The sequence below is a fragment of the Hyperolius riggenbachi genome, chromosome 7 (genome assembly GCF_040937935.1).
Source record: "Hyperolius riggenbachi isolate aHypRig1 chromosome 7, aHypRig1.pri, whole genome shotgun sequence".
NCBI lineage: Eukaryota > Metazoa > Chordata > Amphibia > Anura > Hyperoliidae > Hyperolius > Hyperolius riggenbachi.
The window spans coordinates 12289398-12310629 of NC_090652.1; the positions used below are offsets into that span (position 1 = coordinate 12289398).

General features: G+C 45.9%; 1 protein-coding gene and 1 long non-coding RNA gene across 3 annotated transcripts in view; one reads left to right on the forward strand and one right to left on the reverse strand.

Moving 5' to 3' along the window:
* The window catches only part of MGRN1 (mahogunin ring finger 1), a 66435-nt gene that overhangs the window by 13326 nt on the left and 31877 nt on the right, over nucleotides 1-21232 (reverse strand). The window contains exons 8-14 of the mRNA XM_068243584.1: nucleotides 21154-21197; nucleotides 19233-19280; nucleotides 11088-11156; nucleotides 10449-10608; nucleotides 9296-9405; nucleotides 3157-3338; nucleotides 340-451 (exon numbers count right to left, since the gene is read on the reverse strand). Of these exons, the coding sequence (XP_068099685.1) occupies nucleotides 340-451; nucleotides 3157-3338; nucleotides 9296-9405; nucleotides 10449-10608; nucleotides 11088-11156; nucleotides 19233-19280; nucleotides 21154-21197 (725 nt within the window). The remainder of the gene's footprint in view (nucleotides 1-339; nucleotides 452-3156; nucleotides 3339-9295; nucleotides 9406-10448; nucleotides 10609-11087; nucleotides 11157-19232; nucleotides 19281-21153; nucleotides 21198-21232) is intronic.
* Nucleotides 11748-19529, forward strand: LOC137524092 (uncharacterized). 2 transcript variants are annotated; one of them, XR_011022632.1, is made up of 2 exons: nucleotides 11748-12255; nucleotides 19251-19529. It is a non-coding gene; the product is annotated as an uncharacterized lncRNA (long non-coding RNA). The 2 variants fall into 2 exon arrangements; XR_011022631.1 differs by lacking the exon at nucleotides 11748-12255 and adding an exon at nucleotides 13275-13398.

Below are 21232 nucleotides of genomic sequence, written 5' to 3' on the forward strand. Positions count from 1 at the left end.
TGGTCACACACACCATTTTATTTTTTTTTAATATCTGTTCAATTAAACAATTGCAATCAATTTTTCTGACTGATTGTAACATTTCAAAAATCTAACCAATGTACCACACACCTGTGTTCAATTTGTCCTCAATTATGATAAAAAGGATTGGAAACTTGCTTGGGTGTCTACAGTAATAATTGAAAAATTTACCACACACACCAATGTTCATAAAAATTGATCGGAAAATAATCCACCATTCCCGAACAACTTTTACAGAAAAACAGGAAATCCAATCGGATGTGTTGCTCAAATAAAAAGCTTTGGATTGTTCAGGAACAGAAGAGCAGCTGCACCCACCTCAGTGTGGGAGGTGTCTCTGCTGAGCGGTCCCAGCGCCGCTGGTCTGTCACAGATCACAGACTCCTCCTCGTCCTCTTCATGGATGGGGGATGAAGGAGAGCGCAGACCACTGCATGAGAGAAACACACAACATCAGGGCTGTACATAATTAACCAGCATAGATAGCCATAGACAGTCAATGAGATGATGAGAATTCCCGGCTTTGCTTGCAAACGTAATGCAAATTCTGCAGCCTGCAATCAAAATCGTCAGGAAGTGCATCTCATTTTCAGGGATGCTCAAAAAACCGTATGCGGATAAAACCTGAATAGGTTCATTCGGATTTCATCCAGGTAATTAAAGCACCTGTGCGGGTGGGCGAGAGGGGGTTAATCTTACCCATCAGACGTCTTCTTCATTCCGTCCCTGGCCCCTTCTACGCTGCATTCCAATCTGCCGTCATGTGATTACAAACACTTCCCCCTTCTGTGTTGAAGGAGGAAGTGTTTGTAGTCACATGATGGGTTTGGAACGCAGCGTGGGAGGCGCTGAGGGACGGAACAAAAAAAAGACGTCTGATGGGTAAGATTAACCCCTCCTCGCCCACACCGCACAGGTGCTTTCACCGCAAGGCGGTTTTTACCCTAACGGACGAGCGATTTTCACCTTTCAGTGCTCATCCCTTTCATCACTACTAATCACAACAACATGATCTATATCTAGTTTTTTTTCACCACCAATTGGGCTTTTTGGGGTTGATATTTGTTTTCAGTAATTACTTTATTTTCTATGCATTTTAAAGGGGAAAACAAAGAAAATACACTATTTCTCCAATATCATCCCCTACAATTTTAATATAAACACTGCTACTGTACATAAAACCCACACCTTGTATCTGCCTATTTGTTCTGGTTATCACACCATTTTAATTATGTCCCTAGTACAAAGTATGGTGACAATATACTATTTGGAAATAAAGGTGTATTTTTTCTTTGGTGGGGTTTTTTTTCCCCACCATTTTCACGTGCACGGGAATGCGGGAGCGCGCACGCGCACAGCGGCAGCAGCACTGTCTGACTTATAAAAACCTCCTGCTAGAGCCTCCTAATGGCTCCAGGAAGTTTTTATAAGTCAGCATGTCATTAAGTGGTTAATTCCCTGGATGAAACCTGAATAAAACCTATTTGGATTTCATCCAGTGATCATCCCTGCTCATTTTCACCTCCGTTATCCTGGTTTCAGCATCAGAAACACTTCCTATGTCTATATACTGCTCTATACTGATATGTAGCCCCACCCAACCAGTGATGTCACAGCCTAGGCTATGATGTAATGCAGTCTTCTGTCCCAGAGTACTCAGATCACTTCAAAGAGGGGGGGGGGGGGGGTAGGGGGGTAGGGGGACATTCCACAGTGATGCACCGGCCGGCAGAAAAGATGGCGCCACTTGTGATGTATTTCAGAATATAGATTCAGGGAGAGGAAAGATTTTTCAATGGCCAAACACTGAGTAAGTAATCAATAAAATCAATATTGTGAAAATGACCAATGTTATTGAAATAAAGTGTACCAGAGACAAAAGTGGTCTCAGGTTTTATACTTACCTGGGGTTTCCTCCAGCCCCCGTGAAACCGATCGGTCGCTCACCGTCTCCCGGGACCGCTCCTGTCCCCTGCTGGATGGCCTGGTACTTTGGCCGAGTCTCTCTGCCTCGAGCGTGCAGGGCCAGGCTGCGCCCCCTTCACACTCCAGTAACTGGGAGCGGTCTGCGCAGTAACTAATGCACAGGAGACGGAGTGTGCGCGTCCGGGCAAGCGCAACGCGGTGCGACCTGGCCAGATCTCTAAGCAGGCTGCCTCAGCAGAGCGGCTAATTTGTGAACACAGGATGTTAACAATATGTCTGCTTCCATGAAAGCAGGAAGTAGACACACTGCAGATTTATTGCAGGATTTGTATCAGTTGTAACAAAGAAATGTTTTTTTCCGTAAAGGCTATTATGCTGCTGCTTATCTTTTAGAGCTGAGGGGAAGTCACTCTTCAGGTCTGCTTTAAAGCGGATCAGAGATGAAAAACTAACTATAACAAGTAACTTGTCTATATATCTTATTTAAAGATAAGATCTTATCTAGCTGCAAACAGCTTCAACAGTATATGATTTTTTCTTCCTGTGATACAAGAGCAGCCATGTTCTGTTTGTCACATTATGCTGGGCATACATGGAGCGATCCGGCGGCTCGATTAGCCGCCGGATCGACTCCCGCATCGATTCCCTCTCGTCCCCGCGGGCGCTTCTTATCTTCCGCTCGTTTCTGTCCATTGTCCGCCCGCAGGGAATCGATCCGCACGGTGATCGGACCTGTCGGAAATTATCAATCGAGCCATCATTGGCTCGGTTGATAAGGAAAAACTGACCGTGTATGCCCAGCATAAAACACAGGCAAGCTTATCTGCATCTTCAGCCCTCAGCCTGTGAAAACTTCACTCCCCTCTCTTCCTCCCTCCTCCTTCCCTCTGCCTCTGAAATCTCTAGCTAGTAACCTCCTCCTGCCCAGACTGAGCTCCCATAAGCCCTTGCTACATGGGGCTTAAAGTGCCAAGGCACTGGAGAAACTGTGGGCGAGGCTTGTTTAGTTTATAGGGAATTAGAGTATTAAAAACAAACAAAAAAAAGGATTTGGCTTGAGGAATGCCCTATAAACTATATGAAAGGAACACAATTATGCAATGAGTAATCAGATGACGGCTGTCACTTTTCTACTACTGGGCAGGGAATAGCATCGAGCAGCTGATTGGCTGGTCTGTGTCCCCCCGGGGAAGGGGGGGGCGGCCCTACCTGTCAGAGGTCTTTATGTGCTTGGTCTTGTGGTGGGAGTTGTCCGGAGGGACGCGAGCAGGCAGGCTGTCACTGTATGGGATCTCTTCATACAGGGGGGCGCTGGCTGGAGGGGACCGCAGGCCGTTCAGAGCCTCCAGCAGTGAGATGGGCTCAAACCCTGGAGGGATGTTATCTGCACCCTGTAACCATAAGAGGTGAGATAAAGAATAAAGCACAGAAAATCAGCTACAAAGAAGGAACAGCTTAAATTACTAAAAAATATAAGTATAAGCCCACTTTAAACACCTGAACTGGAGGCTGACATATTTCCTATTAAACTATGCACATTGCCCGGCTGTCCTGCTGATCCTCTGCCTCTATTACTTTTAGCCATAACCCCTGAACAAGCATGCAGATCAGGTGCTCTGACTGATGTGTGACTACATTAGCTGCATGCTTGTGTGTGAGTCAGACACCTGATGCCAGAAGGATCAGCAGGACTGCCAGGCAACTGGAATTGTTTAAAGTGGAGCTGTTAGGTATAAGGTCTCAGAGAAAATAAACACATATATCAGTAGCTAAAGATTGGCTGTACTTACATTACATATGCATTTCACTGTCCACGTTTGTACTTCACAGAATTTGTATATAGTATATGCAGAGATTGATGCTCCTGACAGCTCATGGCAGGTTCCATGTTTGTCTGTCTCCTATGAAGCCAAATGTGTCGTCATGTCCTGCCTGCTTCCTGATCACAGAAAAGCTCATACTGAATAACACTAGTGTGCAGTGAATATTAATTAGCCATGTGGCTAGGAACAATAGCGGACTCCTGCAGTGTACTCTGCCCGGAGATTTATCAGTGCTGTGCGCTGGACTGAGTTACAAGCTGCTGAAACTTGATACTGTAACTTCACATTAGCAGCCGAGGGGAGGGCCCCAGAATGCTTTGCTGTATGGTATGCGGCTCGGGTCTACCAGCTTTGCTGATAAGCACACATCAAATGTAAGAGAGATTTTTAACTACAGTATTGCCTTTTTGGCTTCCTTCTAAACTGTTTAACACAGGAGAATAGAGGTTTAAATTAGCTTCTGCAGCCTGACAGTTAATCTTTAACAGGAAATAAATATGGCAGCCTCCAAATCCATCTCACGGCATGGGTCATTTAAACATAAAATAAGACCGTGGGATGCCAGGAATGTCCTATGTTGTATTATGATTAGATATACTGTACAGTTGTGTTCAAAATTATTCAACCCCCACTGAAATGGAGTGTTTTGGCCAGTTTGACATTGATTTTGATCATTTCAGACATCTTGTTTACAATTAAATCAAAGAGGCACTTGTAAGTCAGACACATATAACATAACATTTATAATGAAATAACCACAAATGTCTTTTCTGTGCTCACATCATTATCAGTTTTAGTCAACCCCCAAGTGGCATTCATTCTTAGTACTTAGTACAACATCCTTTTCCAGTTATAACAGCTTTTATACGTGAAGCATAGCTTGACACAAGTGTCTTGCAGCGATCTACGGGTATCTTAGCCCATTCTTCATGGGCAAAAGCCTCCAGTTCAGTCACATTCTTAGGCTTGCGCGCTGCAACTGCTTTCTTTAAGTCCCACCAAAGGTTCTCAATCAGATTTAAGTCTGGTGACTGTGATGACCACTCCAAAATGTTCCAACCTTTAATCTGCAACCATGCTCTAGTGCAGGGGTCCCCAACCTTTTTAAGCCCGGGGCCCACTATCCCGACCAAACTTTTCTCTGGGGCCCCCTGGGGGGAGGGGGGGGGCGTGGTTAGTGGCGGCAGCAGCCCCCCCCCCCCTCTTCTCCCTGATTTTGAGTGTAGTATATAGGTAAGTAGGTATCTAGGTATAGTTGCCCCCAGTATAGGTAGCTAACACAGTTGCCCCTGTATAAGGACTATAGTTGCCTCAGTATAGTTAGTTAGGTAGTATAGTTACCCCAATATAGCTAGTACAGTTAGCCCAGTATAGCAAGTACAGTTACTACAGTATAGCAAGTACAGTTAGCCCAGTATAGCAAGTACAGTTACTACAGTATAGCAAGTACAGTTAGCCCAGTATAGCAAGTACAGTTAGCCCAGTATAGCTAGTACAGTTAGCCCAGTATAGCTAGTACAGTTAGCCCAGTATAGCAAGTACAGTTAGCCCAGTATAGCAAGTACAGTTAGCCCAGTATAGCAAGTACAGTTACCCCAGTATAGCAAGAACAGTTACTCCAGTATAGCAAGTACAGTTAGCCCAGTATAGCAAGTACAGTTAGCCCAGTATAGCATGTACAGTTAGCCCAGTATACCTAGTACAGTTAGCCCAGTATAGCTAGTACAGTTAGCCCAGTATAGCAAGTACAGTTAGCCCAGTATAGCTAGTACAGTTAGCCCAGTATAGCTAGTACAGTTACCCCAGTATAGCAAGAACAGTTACTCCAGTATAGCAAGTACAGTTAGCCCAGTATACCTAGTACAGTTAGCCCAGTGTAGCCAGTACAGTTAGCCCAGTATACCTAGTACAGTTAGCCCAGTATAGCTAGTACAGTTAGCCCAGTATAGCAAGTACAGTTAGCCCAGTATAGCTAGTACAGTTAGCCCAGTGTAGCCAGTACAGTTAGCCCAGTATACCTAGTACAGTTAGCCCAGTATAGCTAGTACAGTTAGCCCAGTATAGCAAATACAGTTAGCCCAGTATAGCTAGTACAGTTAGCCCAGTATAGCAAGTACAGTTAGCCCAGTATAGCTAGTACAGTTAGCCCAGTATAGCAAGTACAGTTACCCCAGTATAGCAAGAACAGTTACTCCAGTATAGCAAGTACAGTTAGCCCAGTATACCTAGTACAGTTAGCCCAGTGTAGCCAGTACAGTTAGCCCAGTATACCTAGTACAGTTAGCCCAGTATAGCTAGTACAGTTAGCCCAGTATAGCAAGTACAGTTAGCCCAGTATAGCTAGTACAGTTAGCCCAGTGTAGCCAGTACAGTTAGCCCAGTATAGCTAGTACAGTTAGCCCAGTATAGCTAGTACAGTTAGCCCAGTATAGCAAATACAGTTAGCCCAGTATAGCTAGTACAGTTAGCCCAGTATAGCAAGTATAGTTAGCCCAGTATAGCTAGTACAGTTAGCCCAGTGTAGCCAGTACAGTTAGCCCAGTAGTTACCCCAGTATAGATGCCCCAGTGTAGCTAGCAGAGGTGCCCTCACCCCCCCCCCCCCCCCCGCGGCCGCCGCTCCTGTTACCTTATGAGCGGGCGTCCGCTTCCTTCCTTATATTCCTCCAGCCTTGGCTCTCCTCTTCGCAGCATGTCGTATTACAGAGGCGCTTCCTGCACGGCTGCTGTAAGGAGGGAAGGAGGTGGGGTAGCGGCTTCCTGAAGCGGCGATACGCATCACCGTTACTATGGGAACCGCTGTCCCGGCTCCCTTGGCTCCTTACAGCAGCCGTGCAGGAAGCGCTGCTGTAATACGACATGCTGCGAAGAGGAGAGCCGCGGCTGAAGGAATATAAGGAAGGAAGCGGCCGCCCGCTCATAAGGTAACAGGAGCGGCGGACGCAGGGGGAGAGGGAGAAGCCGCGGCCCCCCAGAAATCTGCCCAAGGACCCCCACGGGGCCACGGCCCCCAGGTTGGGGACCCATGCTCTAGTGGACTTGGAGGTATGCTTGGGATCATTGTCCTGTAGAAAGGTCCAATGTCTCCCAAGCCTCAGGTGTGTGACGGACTGCATCACATTTTCATCCAATATCTCTTGGTACTGGAGAGAATTCATGGTACCTGTGCACACGCTGAAGCTTCCCTGTACCTGCAGAAGAAAAACAGCCCCAAAGCATGATTGACCCCCCGCCATGCTTCACTGTAGGCAAGGTGTTCTTTTCTTCATAGGTCTTGTTCTTCCTCCTCCAAATATAGCGTTGATCCATGGGACCAAACAGTTCTAATTTTGCTTCATTTCTCCACATAACACTATCCCAAAACTTTTGTGGTTTGTCCACATGACTTTTGGCATACTGCAGTCGACTCTTCTTATTCTTTGTAGACAGCAAGGGCCTGGGAGTTCTGGCATGGAGGCCTTCATTACGCAGTGTGCGCCTTATTGTCTGAGCTGAAACTTCAGTACCCGCATCTGACAAATCTTTTTTCAGTTCCTCAGCAGTCACACAGGGACTTTTCTCCACTTTGCTCTTCAGGTAGCGCACAGCAGTCGAAGTCAGCATCTTCTTTCTGCCACGACCAGGTAGCATTTCAACAGTGCCCTTTGCCTTGAATTTGCGAATGATGCTTCCTATGGGGTCTCTTGGTATGTTTAACATCTTTGCAATCTTCTTATAGCCATTGCCCTTCCTGTGAAGAGAAATCACCTCTTCTCTTGTCTTCCTGGACCAATCTCTTGACTTCACTATGTTTGTAAACACACCAGTAAATGTCTAGAAGGAGCGGAGTATCACAGTCATTTTAAAGGGACTCCGAGCTCAAGTAAAAAAAGAAAGTTGTACTCACCCGAGGCTTTTTCCAGGCCAGTGCTGACCGGGAGGTCCCACGACGGCATCCTGGCTCCTCTCCTAGTCCCCGCTCCGGAATGGCTGACCGGCCGCAGCCCGGGCGACACTCTGCTGAGTGTCGGGCTGTTCCTTCCGCGTATGACGCGGCTGACGTCACACGCCGGCCGCCTCACGTCATCACGGCGGCCGGCGTGGCAGTACGGCGCATGCGCACTTTAATCGCGCATGCGCAGTACTTTCACGCCGGCCGCCGTGATGACGCGAGGCGGCCGGCGTGTGACGTCAGCCGCGTCATACGCGGAAGGAACAGCCCGACACTCAGCAGAGTGTCGCCCGGGCTGCGGCCGGTCAGCCATTCCGGAGCGGGGACTAGGAGAGGAGCCAGGACGCCGTCGTGGGACCTCCCGACCAGCACTGGGCTGGAAAAAGCCCCGGGTGAGTACAACTTTATTTTTTTACTTGAGCTCGGAGTCCCTTTAAACCTGCCTAATTGGTGCTTATTATGCTTGATTGCTGCTCGTTAACATCCACAGGTGTTTTCAATACCTGATCGAAAACACTTGAATGAACCTCTGTTCTTAAGAGTGGTAGTCTTTAAGGGGTTGAATAATTGTGTCAATGAAGAAATCACAAAAATAAAAACCATTTAATACTGTATTACAAACAACAAATTATGTCATTTTAGTTGCATTTGGTTCTTTAACCATTTCAGCCCGCGGGGATTTTTCACCTTATGCAATTTTCACCCCCCATTCATTCGCTAATAACTTTATCACTACTTATCACAATTTATTGATCTAGATCTTGTTTTTTTTCCGCCACTAATTAGGCTTTCTTTGGGTGGTACATTTTGCTAAGATTTTTTTATAAATGCCTTTTAACAGGATTAGTAAGAAAAAAATGCATCATTTCTCAGCTTGTTTCCTTTTTGCGTCCATCACTATTTACAAGCTTATAATTTAAAAAAGGTTTGTAGTATACCCCCTTCAAATGCATATTTAAAAAGTTCAGACCCTTCAGTAACTATTTGTTTTTTTTTATTGTAATTTTTTTTTTCCATTAAAAATTTTATTTGGGTAATATTTTGGTGTGGGAAATAAACAGTTAATTTTTAATGTTATTATATGTGTAAATTGTAATGTAAAAAATATGTAGATGTAGTTTTTCAATTTGGCCACAAGATGGAAACCTTCAGTTTTTTTTTTCTCCTTGTGCTTCTCGCTAAGCGGAAGCACAAGGATGATGCGGAAAATTTATGCGCAGAAAGACTGAAGCCTCTTGTAAGAGCGCTTCGGTTTTTCTGCTGGGGACACGGATCAGTGATCGGGAACCATGTTCCCGTTCACTGATCCCAGGGTTACCGAGGGACACCACGGGGGAAGGCGCCCGCGATCACGCGCCAAAGCGCGGCACTGCAGCAGAGCAGCCGCCCGGACGTGAGCTTCACGTCCGGGCGGCAGAAATGGTTAAAAAGTCCTTGTAAGATTTCATTCTGAACACAATTACAAATGTACACTAAATTCCCTAAAACCCTTTACAGCATTGGGGGTTGAATAATTTTCTGAACACAACTGTATCTTATCAGTGTATCTTCAGGTCAGGTTGTGGTGCCTGTGGCCCCCTCCTGCTGCTACTCACAGAGTTGTCATCGTGGTCCAGGCTCTGGGCCAGCACAGGGCTGAACGAGATGGGAGGGAGGGGTCCTGACTTCCTCCGCACGGCTCGGATCTGGAGGAGGGCGCGGAAGGCTGCGAACAAAACAATGCGTTAGTAAATGCAGAGGTTATGAGACAACGCCCTCAATTCACCAAGGGGCAGTTACGTCAAATAATTTAGGTCGGCAAAATACCGCATTTTGTAATTGACACTTTTCTGAAATTCACTAAGATTTCCCCAATGCGGTAGAAGTTTGGTAATATACAGGAAAAAATATGCTTCAATTCACCAAGCCCTGCTTGATAAGTCTCAGCAGCTGGGAAGCAGGTCAGGCAGGAAGTTAAGAGTCTTCCCACAAGTGATGTGTTGCGAGGTTTTCTGTCCAGTCCATCCTCTTCATCTCTTTAGATGTGCAGCAACCACTAGAGAAGTGATGGCTAACCTTGGCATTCCAGCTGTGACTAAACTACAAATCCCATCATGCCTCTGCCTCCCCGATTTATGCTTAGAGCTGTCAAGGTATTGCAATGCCTCATGGGACTTGTAGTTCCACCACAGCTGGAGTGCAATGGTTAGCCATCACTGCACTAGAGGGATTTTTTTCTTTATACCAGTATACAGATAAACACAACTAAAGAGATACAGAAAAGCCTTTTTAAAAATGTCTCCTTCCCTTGCTCTGCCGTTCTGAAGTCCCACCCTCCAGAGCATCGGATCAAATGGGGTGAGAAGCAGGGCTGTGTGGCTCTCTATAGTGTTGGCTGTCTGCTACATCTGTCAATGTTACTGCATGCAGAGTGTGAGTTATCAGCTGGTTGGAGCTGGAGGTAAATACCAAACACTTTACCAAATGTGTTAATCTTTGTGAATTGCAATTTCTCCACATTTGAGGTATTTACCACATAAGTTGGTAATTTACCTCACTAGTCGGTATTTTTTACTTTTCAGTGCGGTAACAGGTGTAGTGAATTAGCATTTGGCAAGGTGATTGGTAAAGTCAGCTGTTCCCTGTATTACCGAATGCATAGGCCATAAGGCGTGTCAGGGCAGATACTCACGCAGCTGGCATCACACAGTGATACGTTAGTGAATGCAGAGGTGATAATGCATAGGGAGTGTCAGGGCAGATACTCACGCAGCCGGCAGATGGGGCAGTTGTTGGCCTGGTAGCGCAGGGTGTCAGCGCAGGAGTTACACAGACACAGGTGACGGCACGGAAGGATCAGCGTGTCCCGCAGGTCTGACAGACACACCACACACTCGTTACTGTTATCGCTGTTCTCATCTTCAGAGGGCTGCGGGGGAAGGGAGTATTATATTACAACAATGCTTCAGTTTACTGACATAAATATCCACTCATCAATCATCACTTACAGTAAACCTAAAATCTTCCCAAGGAGAAAATATACTTCCCTTGGTCGTCTTGTGCTGCACTGGGAGCTTCTTAAACTTCGACTGTGTACAGTGTGTGGAGGGATTGGATCAGATTAACCTCTCTGATCAGATAATGATCTGAGAGAGATCTATGCATTGGCCACATCAACTAGTGTATGGCCAGTTTTACGGTCAGGAAAAAAAACTGTTCACAGGAAGTGGAAGTGACTTATAGCCGATATGCAAGTTTCTGACAGGATGACGGCAGTTACATGATCATGCGTCAGCTCCACTTCCTGTTTTATCCCACATGATTTGGCCTTCAGGAGAATTTGATCATTTAGTTCACCTTTTAACGGGAGCAGAAGGCGCATCAGATAAATCTGTGTGATGGGCTCACCTTGGTCTCTTGGTTGTTCTTATTCTCAATGCCGTAGATCTCCTGCAGCAGGTAACTGACACGATCCACCTGGATGGAACAGGAAGGAAATAGTTATGCCTTTGCTTGACTTTTCATTATTATTACTATCATGAATGAATTATAGCCATCTCCTTCCATGGGGTGTAATTTGCTGTACATTTTATCCATCATGTTACATTTATCACTGTAATCACTATGTCTACCAACCACGGACGTAACTAGAAAGCACTGGGCCCCCCTGCAAAACTTTGGAAGTGGCCCCCTCCTGCCAAAATACCCCTCGGTTTCTGCACAGGTAAACAGACCGCAGTGAAGCACTTTATCAATTACATTTGCTTCTGTGATAAAATGTGCATGTTTTCACACAGACACAAATTGTGTGCAGAAAACTCTTACAGAAAACCGACAGACGAGTGTGCTCCCAGCCTCAGCTTATTACACTCACTCTGTCAATCTCTGATGGAGCAGCACCGGCTCTGCAGCCTTCTCCAGCATTACTACACTACACAGCGCTTGAGGAGGGGTAGAGAGGTTGGGGGCAGGGCACTGTACACAGGACCCTGAATAGGGACTGTCTACCAATCTTTGACTACAATTCGTTTTCAGTGGCTGAGCAGATGCAGTCATTAGAACAAATGTAACCCTGTGTGTGTGTCATTGCAACAGACACACACACCAAGGGTTACAGATGCATTGACTTTTTGTGGAAAGTGCTGCTGTAAAGGGAGCCTGCAGGTGCCGCCAGGGGGAGCCCATGAGCAGGAAAGAGGAGAGAGAAGCTGGGCATGTGCAGGGAGGAAGTAAGAGTTGAGTTTTTACAGTTGAAGGCTAGGGAGGGGGAGGAGCCAAGTAGCCGTGGAGACTGAGCTGATGATGCAGCAGAAATAAATTGTGTCACGATACTACACTGTACTGCAGCAAGAAATACGCTTGATTTGTGAGGAAATTGAGGAGAGACACAAGAAGAGACCAGCCATTGGTGAGACAGTCTGAGCAAGGCAGAGCCACAGACAAGTGAACCCTTACTGAAAACTAAACTAAGGAAGAGAAAGAGAGCTGCAGACATTACAGGAGAGGAGAGAGATCACTCACAGCTACAGGCCAGTAAAGAGCAGCAATACTGGAGAGATAAGCCAGAAGAGAAACAGTAAGCAATAAGAAAGAAAGACAAAGAAATTAAAATGTACCTGTAACAGAGAGAGATAACAGAAACCAGCAGAGACATTACAGTGACACAGAGACAGCAGGACAGCAAAGCATACAAGAGTGAGACAGAGAAACAAGTGACAGGATTAAAGAAAAGGAGTGAAGACTGCAGTGCAGTGTCTAAAGAGATTGTGTGATAACAGCTGGCAGACAAATTACAGAGGAGACAGCGGTGCTTCTTATATGTTAAGTGATCATTCACTATCATCAACTTCACATATTCTGTCCCATCCTGGATGTTGCTAGGTAACCGCCAGACATTTCTCTACGTTTCCTTCTGTCCTGTGCAAGAATTCAGGTCCACTTTAAAAAGACAGCGGTGAAGAAGTGTCAGATAGTGGAGCGCTGTGTGAGGAAAATTCTGGCAAGTTAATGCAAATAAACTGTATCACATATATGTTTCCTGAACTAGCCCTGATCCTAGCAGGCGGATGTATACAGAGGCCTACCTATACTCATCTGCTAAGAAGAAGTTTATGAATGTGTTTTGTCACTGAATTTTTTTATCTATATGATTTAATACAAATATTTCTTAAAAAGAACTTGGTGTCTGGAGGATTTCTTTACAGTTCAAGCATTATAGAGGTGTTACACAATTGTGTAGAGAGCAGAAAGCTTTTTCTCTCCTTGCCCTTAGTTGTCAGTCTCTCAGGACCGGGCCCCCTGTGGCTTCTGGCCCCCCTGCAGCTGCATCCTTTGCCGGGTCTATTGTTACGCCCCTGCTACCAACCCTGTATGAGGTACCAGTGTCTATATTTGGTGTATACCATTGTCTATATTATTATGTACCCCATGTGGTTTCTTAGGACCCAATTCCACTACACACGGCGCTGTGCGATCATTGCACCGCACGCAAATCGCAGCTAACGTTAGTTAATGGAACGGTTTCCATTGACACAAATTTCCGGTCGCGATGCAGCTAAATTTATGGATGGCATGTTGCATTTTTTTCCACAGTTCGCATCAGAGTCCCATAGCGGTTTCACATCATCCAGCAACGACCTCTGGCTGACATCAGGAGCTTGTCAAACCTTCAGGTTCATCGGAGCGGACAGTCTGTCCACAGTGAGCGTCCATGGATTTGGTGAGCTAAGCTTGGCTTAACAGTATCACGCTGTTTGTCTGCTGCGGTTTGATGCGCCATTACAGTGGGAGCTACTGATGCTTGATGCTTGCTATATGTGCTACTTGTGCTCACGCTGCCGTTGCATATAGCATTATGCCCTGCTGTTGATATTGTCATTGCCTCACACCAGCCTATACATGTTTGTCAGCCCCCACTTCCTCCTGATGACAACAGGTTCATACCTGTCCTTTGAAGTACCAACGTCTTTTCTCCTATGCTGATGCTCATTGGATGATTATTTTCCATCTTATAGTTAGATGCCGGCGTATGGATGTGACTGTATGGGGACTGCCTGGGTGGATAAGTTGTGACGGGGTGGCCATCCCATGTGTTTTTAATGTTTTCAGTAATTTCCTTAATACATTTTGATATGATTATTTGATATACTATTGTATTGACTAGCGTTTATTGACAGTTTTTTGGTTTTCCCTGGGCAACTTATGTCCTGCTCTCCCCAATTTCACTGCCACTTCATTGATTATTCCCATAGCGGTTATATTGAGCCGCATTGCGGCGTGTCCAGAACTGCCCGCGGGTGTATGCGGTGCGATCACACCGTGCGGCGGCAATGCGACCAGTGGAAACGGGCCTTAATCTGTATAGTGTCACGGAATATGTTGGTGCTTAAAAAGTCAACCATAATAATAATAATAATAATAATAATAATAATAATAATAATAAGGGATGGGACGTATCCACAATTTCTTCGAATCCGGATCCGAATCTAAAAAGGTTCTCGAATATCTCAAACCTTTCGAATCCCGAATCTAACGAATCCTGCACATAAGAATTGTGCGATCCATGGTATAGTTGCCCGCAGTATAGGTACCCAGGCATAGGTAGCGAGGTAAAGGTGCCTTCAATATTGGTAGCTTTCAGTATAGGCAGCAGGGTATATGGGCCTTCAGTATAGGTAGCAAGGTATATGGGCCTTCAGTATAGGTAGCAGGGTATATGGGCCTTCAGTATAGGTAGCAAGGTATATGGGCCTTCAGTATAGGTAGCAAGGTTTATGGGCCTTCAGTATAGGTAGCAGGGTATATGGGCCTTCAGTATAGGTAGCAGGGTATATGGGCCTTCAGTATAGGTAGCAGGCTATAGGGGCCTTCAGTATAGGTAGCAGGGTATATGGGCCTTCAGTATAGGTAGCAGGCTATAGGGGCCTTCAGTATAGGTAGCAAGGTATATGGGCCTTCAGTATAGGTAGCAAGGTATATGGGCCTTCAGTATAGGTAGCAGGGTATATGGGCCTTCAGTATAGGTAGCAAGGTATATGGGCCTTCAGTATAGGTAGCAAGGTTTATGGGCCTTCAGTATAGGTAGCAGGGTATATGGGCCTTCAGTATAGGTAGCAGGGTATATGGGCCTTCAGTATAGGTAGCAGGCTATAGGGGCCTTCAGTATAGGTAGCAAGGTATAGGGGCATTCAGTATAGGTAGCAGGGTATATGGGCCTTCAGTATAGGTAGCAGGGTATATGGGCCTTCAGTATAGGTAGCAAGGTATATGGGCCTTCAGTATAGGTAGCAAGGTATAGGGGCATTCAGTATAGGTAGCAGGGTATATGGGCCTTCAGTATAGGTAGCAGGGTATAGGGGCCTTCAGTATAGGTAGCAAGGTATAGGGGCATTCAGTATAGGTAGCAGGGTTTATGGGCCTTCAGTATAGGTAGCAAGGTATAGGGGCATTCAGTATAGGTAGCAGGGTATATGGGCCTTCAGTATAGGTAGCAGGGTATAGGGGCCTTCAGTATAGGTAGCAAGGTATAGGGGCATTCAGTATAGGTAGCAGGGTTTATGGGCCTTCAGTATAGGTAGCAGGGTATATGGGCCTTCAGTATAGGTAGCAAGGTATAGGGGCATTCAGTATAGGTAGCAGGGTTTATGGGCCTTCAGTATAGGTAGCAGGGTATATGGGCCTTCAGTATAGGTAGCAAGGTATATGGGCCTTCAGTATAGGTAGCAAGGTATAGGGGCATTCAGTATAGGTAGCAGGGTATATGGGCCTTCAGTATAGGTAGCAGGCTATAGGGGCCTTCAGTATAGGTAGCAAGGTATAGGGGCATTCAGTATAGGTAGCAGGGTATATGGGCCTTCAGTATAGGTAGCAGGGTACGTTTGCCTTCAGTATAGGTAGCAGGGTATATGGGCCTTCAGTATAGGTAGCAGGGTATAGGGGCCTTCAGTATAGGTAGCAGGGTATAGGGGCATTCAGTATAGGTAGCAGGGTATATGGGCCTTCAGTATAGGTAGCAAGGTACGTTTGCCTTCAGTATAGGTAGCAGGGTATATGGGCCTTCAGTATAGGTAGCAGGGTATAGGGGCCTTCAGTATAGGTAGCAGGGTATAGGGGCCTTCAGTATAGGTAGCAGGGTATAGGGGCCTTCAGTATAGGTAGCAGGCTATAGGGGCCTTCAGTATAGGTAGCAGGGTATAGGGGCCTTCAGTATAGGTAGCAGGGTATATGGGCCTTCAGTATAGGTAGCAAGGTACGTGTGCCTTCCGTATAGGTAGCAAGGTACGTGTGCCTTCCGTATAGGTAGCAGGGTATAGGGGCCTTCAGTATAGGTAGCAAGGTACGTGTGCCTTCCGTATAGGTAGCAAGGTACGTGTGCCTTCCGTATAGGTAGCAAGGTATAGGGGCCTTCAGTATAGGTAGCACGGTACATGTGCTTTCAGTATTGGTAGGCAACTAGGTATAGGGGCCTTCAGTATAGGTAGTAAGGTGCATGTGCCTTCAGTATAGGTAGGTAGGTAGGTAGGTAAAGGGACCTTCAGTATAGGTAGCAGGGTATAGGGCCTTAAGTACAGGTAGGTAGGTATGTAGGTAGGTAGGTAGGTATAGGGGCCTTTAGGTAGGTAGGTATAGGGGCTTTTAGGTAGGTAGGTATAGGAGCCTTTGGGTAGGTAGGTAGGTATAGGGCCCTGTAGGTAGGTATAGTGGCCTTCATGTAGGTGGCCCTCCGTGCCTCCTCCACTCACCCCCCTAGTGGCCGGACCGGCTTTTACTGATGACGTCATTGTAAAAGCCGGTCACTAGGGGGAACCAGGAAGTCAGCGAGAGGTCTGCCGCTCCGCTCTGGATAGGGGAGTTGATACTTACTATGCGGGCGGGCAGGGGGGCGAGCGGAGGAAGTCGGAGGACGACGAGTGCGAGCGGGGGGAGCGGCGGAAGCGCGGCGATACATCGTCGGGATTCGGCGGATTCGGATAGTGAAAAATGGCGTCGGGATTCGAATTCACGAATCTCGAATATTTCCCAATATTCGAGGGATTCGTGGATTCGCCGGATTCGTCATCCCATTCCTAATAATAATAATAATTCTACCCCAGATGAAATCATTAGAAGGTGATTGGGTTGTGAAGGGAATAAGTACAGGTGAAACTCGAAAAATTAGAATATGCTGCAAAATTCTATTTATTTCAGTAATTCAATTTAAAGTGGAGCTGAACTCTTGCACACGACAGAAGGAAAACAGAGAGAAACGCACCCTGTATGTATTTACAGAGTTTAGCCTGTCTAATTCTCCCTCATCTGTGACTAATCACAAGTTGTAATTTGATCTCTCGGTTGTGTCAGGTGCCCGACAAGGCAGAACAGCAAATTTGTAAACACTGGATGTCAACAATATGTCTGCTTCCATGAAAGCAGGAAGTAGAAAACCTGCAGCTTTATTGCAGGATTTGTATCAGATGTAACAAATGATTTTCTTTATAAGTTATTATGCTATTGCATATGTTTGTTCTCTGGTTGAACTCGATGGACGTATGTCTTTTTTCAACCGAAATAACTATGTAACTATATATGTTTTAGATCAGAGAAGTTCTGAGTTCAGGTCCGCTTTAAAAGGTGAAACTAATGTATAAAATAGAAGCCCTTTGCAGGTGTTTCGGGTTAATTAGCTGATTAGAGTGACACTTTGAGCCGAGAATAGTGAACATTTTAACAATACAGGCATTCCCCGGTTACCAAATGAGATAGGGACTGTAGGTTTGTTCTTAACCTGAATCTGTTCTTAAGTCAGAACATTGTGCCATTTCTGCCCCCTGTGCCTCCCAGTGTCCCCCTCTGTGTCACCTCTGCCCTCTGCACCTGCTTATACTGTACAAGTTTAAAAGCCATTTTGGTACTTATCCGTTAGCCGGGCGCATCCGGCAGGTGGCACTGTTGTAGCGAATTTGGATGCGCTGTTGTATCTAATTTGTATCTAATTCCATTCATAGTTACTGAACGTAGTACTGTGTGAATGGAAGCGCCGCAGGTGGCGCTAATTACATTGTTGATACGCACGATACAGTGTGTTAATGGCAAGGAATATACATTGTATTTGAAGTGGCCGGAATGAAAATGAAGGCGGCGGCAATGTAACACATGAAGCCGCCGCCGCCGCCTTCGTCTGTTCTCCCCCTTTGCCCTCTCGCTTGTATACAATGCTGCCAGCCTGCGGGGACATGCGTGTCCCCCCAGAGTTGTTCGTCGCGGCAGGGAAGCCTGCTTGTTTCCTTGCGACGAACGACTGTGGGTTGTATAGAAGCGAGAGGGCAAAGGGGGAGAACAGACGAAGGCGGCGGCGGCTTCATGTGTTACATTGCCGCCGCCTTCATTTTCATTCCGGCCACTTCAAATACAATGTATATTCCTTGCCATTAACACACTGTATCGTGCGTATCAACAATGTAATTAGCGCCACCTGCGGCGCTTCCATTCACACAGTACTACGTTCAGTAACTATGAATGGAATTAGATACAAATTAGATACAACAGCGCATCCAAATTCGCTACAACAGCGCCACCTGCCGGATGCGCCCGGCTAACGGATAAGTACCGCCATTTTTTCTTTGGATTTTTTAAAAATCTATTTTCTCAAATACTATCAAGGCCAATTTGGAAAAAAAGGTTTTTTTTTTTTTTAATTGTTCCCATGGAAACACAGAATCCATGCCGTTCGTATTGGCGCGTCGTTCATAAGTCAGGCATTCGTAAGTCGGGGGCTACCTGTATTGTAATGGACTGAGATTTTGATTTGGGGGTACTCATAAGCTGTAAGCCATAATCATCAATTATAATAAAGACTTGGAATATCGTACTTTGCATGTAATGAGCATTTCATATATGAGTTTCACCTTTAGTTGAATTACTGAAATAAATTGACTTTTGCACCATATTCTAATTTTTCAAGTTTCACTTGTATAGGCAAAAAAAAAAAAAAAAAAGAGCACAGAAGGGCCAAGCGAATGTGCACAGATCTATCTGAAAAGTCAGACGCCATTCACTGGGATCTAAAGTAGAGGGAACTGAGGAGAGAGGTATATGGAGGCTGCCATGTTTATTTCCTATAAGCAATACCAGTTGCCTGGCAGCCCTGCTGATCCCCTGCCTCTAATACTATTAGCCATAGCCCCTGAACAAGCATGCAGCAGATCAGGTGTTTCAGACTTAAAAGTCAGATCTGACAAGACTAGCTCTAGTGTTATTCAGATACTACTGCAGAGAAATAGACCAGCAGGGCTGCCAGGCAACTGGTATTAATTAAAAGGAAATAAATATGGCAGCCTCCGCATACCTCTTACTTCAGTTCCCCTTTAAGGAAAACCACAGCGATTCCAAAGGGCCCAATGGATTTCAGAAGATCCCCCTCCTATCTCAGACCAGTTTGCAGTTATCCCGTTGCAGAGCATGCTGGGAACCGTGGCTGCTGTACAGCTGCAGGGCAGTCACCGCCTAGATCTGTAACATGAGTAATGAGTGCAGGCAGAATATGGCAAAGCCTATAAGATAGGAAATGATACTCACGATCTGTTTCTGTTTCAGAGGCTTCACAGAGTAGCTGCCATCCACGTGCTGCAATAGGAAATAACCCGTCATGAGACAGTGAAGCGGAACAACCTGGCGTGTTTGCCACACCAAGCAGGGTCACATCATTGGAGAGCAATTATATGCGTAGTAACAGCGGACACGATCACGCTCGGCGATTCCCACCGGAGTCCAAGCGGAGAGACGTTACTGCGCATGTGTCCACGCTGACAAGGACATCCCCTGCCCCCCACTTTTTTGTTACAGATTTACTTTAAATAAAAATATTTCAAAGTATTTTTAAGTAAGAAAATATTAAATGGACAATTCCAGGAAAATAGTTATTGTAGTTTTGGGCAGTGCAGAGATGCCTCATTTGTGGTCTTATTGTCCTGTGTCACCATGTAAAATTGGAATCACAGGAAGTATGGGACAAAGCTCTACAATGGGGATACAGACAACACGTGGCAGGGACTCTTTAAAGAGTAACTTTACTAAATATAACTTAACAAATATAATGGCTTCTTTCTAACAATATTCATTTATAAATGTAGTAACTGTTTGCCCATTGTAAAACCTTACTTCACCCCAATTTACATTCTGAAATCTATCAGTGTTACCAGAATCTTTACTACTGGCAAAGTGAATTGGATTTTTTACTTTTTTTTTTTAAATTCCTGAGCAGGAATATCACATTATCTCCCAGAGTGCTCTGAGGCAGAAAGGTGCGTGACATCACAGCCTAGGCTGTGACATCACTGGGAGGGGGGCCTCCATACCAATTTACAGCAATATATAGATAGATATAGGAAGTGTTTCTGATGCGGACACCTGGATAATGAATGTATGTAAGAACTGTATTACATTCTACCATGTCTCACTACAGGGCCTCTTTAAAGCAAACCTTTAAGTACAAAAAAAAAAAAAAAAAAAGGAAACGTTAGGCACCCGCCTAATTAGTGGGAAAGCTCTGGATGTCCTCCTCAGCCCCACCACTGCTGGCTGGGATCCTCCTCTCCTTTGCGGTCGTGCTCCCGCCCATGTATGAATGCAGCTGCACTGCGCATGCACCAGTATGATCTCGGCAGCTGCAAACACGTCGATACGTAGGAAAAAGCCATGCATGAGTAGCCTCACGTTATTATGCAGGCACGGACCACACTCAAGCAAGTGCAGTATGGCCACGCTTGTACACGGGCAGTAGCGTGGCCACGCTTGTACACGGACAGTAGCGTGGCCACGCTTGTACACGGACAGTAGCGTGGCCACGCTTGTACACGGACAGTAGCGTGGCCACGCTTGTACACGGACAGTAGCGTGGCCACGCTTGTACACGGACAGTAGCGTGGCCACGCTTGTACACGGACAGTAGCGTGGCCACGCTTGTACACGGACAGTAGCGTGGCCACGCTTGTACACGGACAGTAGCGTGGCCACGCTTGTACACGGACAGTAGCGTGGCCACGCTTGTACACGGACAGTAGCGTGGCCACGCTTGTACACGGACAGTAGCGTGGCCACGCTTGTACACGGACAGTAGCGTGGCCACGCTTGTACACGGACAGTAGCGTGGCCACACAAACATATTCAACAGTACAACGCAAGTCAGAAAGTGTTGCAGCAAATGCCTTGATGGTTATTATATAACTGATGTGACAGATTTGTTTTATCCTGAAGAAGGGACCCGAGAGAGCCGAAACACTGGCTGACTGTGCATCAATAAAATTGTGAAAATTAAGGAAAGTGCCAATCTTGCTGTACTGTTTTTGGAACATCAATGTCAGACACCCTGATGATTTGGCTTGAAGTCAACTGTAAGACAGATCTTTGGGAATACCGAGGGTGTGTGGGTTGAACTGTTGTAGGCATCAGACAGATATGAGGGAGCAGAGGGAATTATGGGTAAACGACATTTCCTCACCTTTTCGAAAGCAGCGAGCAGCACGTGGGCGTGTCCAGATCCTTCTGTGGGGGAGAGAGAGGTCGTGAGACATCATAAA